Source organism: Sphaeroforma arctica (genome assembly GCF_001186125.1).
Source record: "Sphaeroforma arctica JP610 unplaced genomic scaffold supercont1.3479, whole genome shotgun sequence".
Taxonomy (NCBI): domain Eukaryota; class Ichthyosporea; order Ichthyophonida; genus Sphaeroforma; species Sphaeroforma arctica.
Genome location: NW_014037079.1, coordinates 1 through 3406, shown reverse-complemented (window position 1 = coordinate 3406; position 3406 = coordinate 1). Strand labels below are relative to the sequence as shown.

Below are 3406 nucleotides of genomic sequence, written 5' to 3'. Positions count from 1 at the left end.
ATGTACATGTATATGTATATGTAATGTACATGTATATGTACATGTATATGCACATGTATATGCATATGTATATGTGTATGTGCATGTATATGTATATTTTTATGTATATGTATATGTATATGTATATGCATATGTATATGTATATGTATATGTATATGTATATGTAAATGTATGTGTATGTGAATGTGTATAGGTATATGTATATGTATACGTATATGTATATGTATACGTATATATGTAAATATATATATATATATATATATATGTATATACATATATATATATACATTTATGTATTATATATATATATATATAAATATATATATATATATATCTATCTATCTATCTATATCTATATATATATACACGTATATATATATATATATACAAGCCTTTATTGATATAACACTCGTATTATCGAACTTTAAAAACATACACAGCTTTGGAATGACATGCAAACACGCATGGACTGGGGACACTACACCACCACACCCATCGTGGATGCTGGTTACATGGAGTGTCTCGCTCACATGGGTAGGTTTGAGGAAGCCATGACCATGTTTGCGTCTTGTTCGAGGGCACTGGGTGAAAGCAACTCATCGGAAATTAAAGACGAGATGAACTTCTTCCAATACCGGTCCCAGAGTACATTACATCTCGTCCGTAAGTTGTGTGTTAGTGAATGGTAGGTATTATCGTAGTATGATATTAAATATGTACTATATCATCTAGCCTAAGTATTACATGTCTTATCTGTCCACGGTTTCAAATGTATATTGCTCCTCTCCTATATCCTCTGCGCTGTTTTCCCTCGTATGTCATAGTACTTGAGATCAGAAAGTATTTCGCTATCTCGCCGTCCTCTATACCTATCCAAGCTTACCTACCTCCCACCCACTGCAGGTGAGTACTCGGATAACCCCGAGCTGCAGTCAATCGCGGGCCAACTCGAGTCAACCTTATTTGTCGACAACTGGCAGCGGCACAAGGGCTCTGTAACAGAGTCCACACACTCGTGGCGGTACAAATTTGGTTCACATCCGCACCACCGCACATTTTGGGACACGCAAGCGCAGAAATGGTCCAAAACACCCGCCGAAGGGGCCATGGACGAGGCTGCAGGTGTGGGGGATGAGGAGTCAATTCCGCGTACCGGGTTTAAGACTCCGTTACAGGAGTTCGTGTACACAGGCGGGGTGAACGATGGGGAGAGGCATGAGGACTCCGAGACAGGCGTACGGCCGAGGGTGGATGTGCACGACGATTTACAGTGGGATATACAGGACACAGATATCACTGATTTACCTTTATGTGGCGACACGCACGGTGCAATGGCATCAGCAACACACCATAATATACACAGCCACACAAACACAGACAGCGACGCACGCGCAACCGCACTACTCACTATTGTGCGCGCACACAAACCCACAGCCATACCCCAGCGTACGAAAATCAGAGACATCAAATACAAACCTTACTCCAGGCGCGTATTGGCCCAGAACCCGAATGTTGATGGCAGGGCCCACTCGCGCCGGGTGGAGAAGAGTGAACAGCAAGAAAGGGCGGAACTCGAGCTGGCCGGAGAGTACGCGAAATGGGATCAAAGACAACCCAGGCAAGCAAGACACATACGCACAAAGGGGAAGGACTACGGCATGCTGCGAGAAATCACCAATTTATGGATGGATGGAGATAGGCCTGGAAAAATGGCCGGGGAACGGAAAGGGACAATTGGTTTGGGTGGGGCGCAATTTGTGGAAAAGATGAGGACGAAATTTGCGGAAACGATGGGGACTATTCTCGAAAGGGACGGGGTGGGGGAGAGTCTGGATGACTTGGCTGGGGTAGATGCTGAGGAAAAGACGACTAGTTCCGAGAATAAATGGCGGGCCAAAAATTTAGATGGGTCTTCAATGCGGCGGAAGGGAAGTATTGGTGATGGTGATAAGATTGAGCACCTCAAGTTTGAGAGTAAGAAAAAATGGGCGAAGAATGAGGACAACGAGAAGGGTCGACGGACTAAAAACGAGATAGAGAAGAAAAACCATGACAAGAGGGGGAAGGGCTTCAGCAATGCAAGGAGGACAACGAGAAGGGGTGGCGGTTTAGAGCGAGATAGAGAAGAAACACTATGACAAGAGGGGGAAGGGCTTTAGCAATGCAGGGTCAACGCTGACTAATAACGAGAGCGTGGAAGATAGTAATAGTGAAAGAGTTAGTGGTAATAGTTTGGAAAATTTAGAGTGGAACAAATATGATTGAGAACGAGAAACAAGCTAAGCACGGGTTGGATAGTGATGACGAGGACAGAAGATAACAATCGGACGAACTGGACAAGAATGACTCTAAGGGTAGAAAGAGGGCTAATACCAAGAGGACGAATACCAAGGGGTCTGGTAAGAGTAGTGACTCAGATATCGCGGGCACAAAGTCAGTGATCAGCATACTGTATAGAGCATGCTGTATAGAGCATGCTGTATGAAGCATGCTGTATAGAGCATGCTGTATAAAGCATGCTGTATAGAGTATTTTGTATAGAGCATGGTATAGTATGTCTGGCAATGCCGACAAGACGCCGAAGACTGCACGTGTCGCGTTTACACACATATGCAGCGAAGCATGCACATGCATATGCAGCAAAGCATGCACATACACTCGCGCACATGTTTTGTGCATATATTCATGCAACTGAGTTCATAGTTCAGGCCGCATTCAATCGCTGCTGGTCAAGGAACTAGAGCTTGCATGTTGTTTGAACCTGTGCAGACGCCCTGGTCGAAAGCGAAAGCTCCGATACCACTGTCATGTTCTTTTGAGGGCGAGGAGGGGGGGGGGGCTGAAATGGGCAAAGCGAATATCGTCGAGTCTCGGCACTGTGTGTCTGTTTGGCGTCCGCTAATGATTTTTCGCGACCTCAGGTAACGGGACAGGCCATTCCCATGGATTTATAGTATGGATTAAAGGGGTGTTGTAACCTTCTCATAAGAGACAATATTATATTCTCCTCGCTACTATACAGTGCGACACTGTAGGCCTGGCCATGCAGCACATGCCACTGTGGCGCCCGTATGCATGTGATGGAGTGGGTTTATAGAGCCTGACCTGGTCTATGTGCCGGTAATGGTGTAGGGTTTAAGGTTTAGGGTTCAACCGCTGATCTGTTTTCGGAGTATTCCGGGTGCACACCGCATCGAACCACGGCATTGCAAATGCGTTGCAATCGCCCAGAATTAACGACTTGAGAAGCTCTAGTCGCCCATAACAGGTCTGGTAGTGGAATGCCATAAAATAGTACAACTGCGACACGAATGTCTGAATGTGTCAAATTAAAAAAGTATATTCGTCCGTCCCGTTTCAAGAAGCATAATCACAACGGATATATGTATAAATATATATGTATAAA

At 44.7% G+C, this 3406-nt stretch overlaps 1 protein-coding gene across 1 annotated transcript; it reads left to right on the top strand.

Moving 5' to 3' along the window:
- The first annotated feature begins 434 nt into the window (after positions 1-434).
- Positions 435-3350, top strand: SARC_13592 (hypothetical protein). The gene is made up of 2 exons (XM_014292277.1): positions 435-663; positions 904-3350. The coding sequence occupies exons 1-2, from the start codon at positions 453-455 to the stop codon at positions 2136-2138; spliced, it is 1446 nt and encodes a 481-aa protein (XP_014147752.1). The 5' UTR covers positions 435-452; the 3' UTR covers positions 2139-3350.
- The last annotated feature ends 56 nt before the right edge of the window (positions 3351-3406 follow it).

Bases quoted from the DNA above. Each gene is read 5' to 3' on its own strand.
- SARC_13592 (XM_014292277.1), top strand. From the start codon at position 453: ATGCAAACACGCATGGACTGGGGACACTACACCACCACACCCATCGTG. The intron at 664-903 runs GTAAGTTGTGTG...CACCCACTGCAG, and splicing joins GAGTACATTACATCTCGTCC to GTGAGTACTCGGATAACCCC.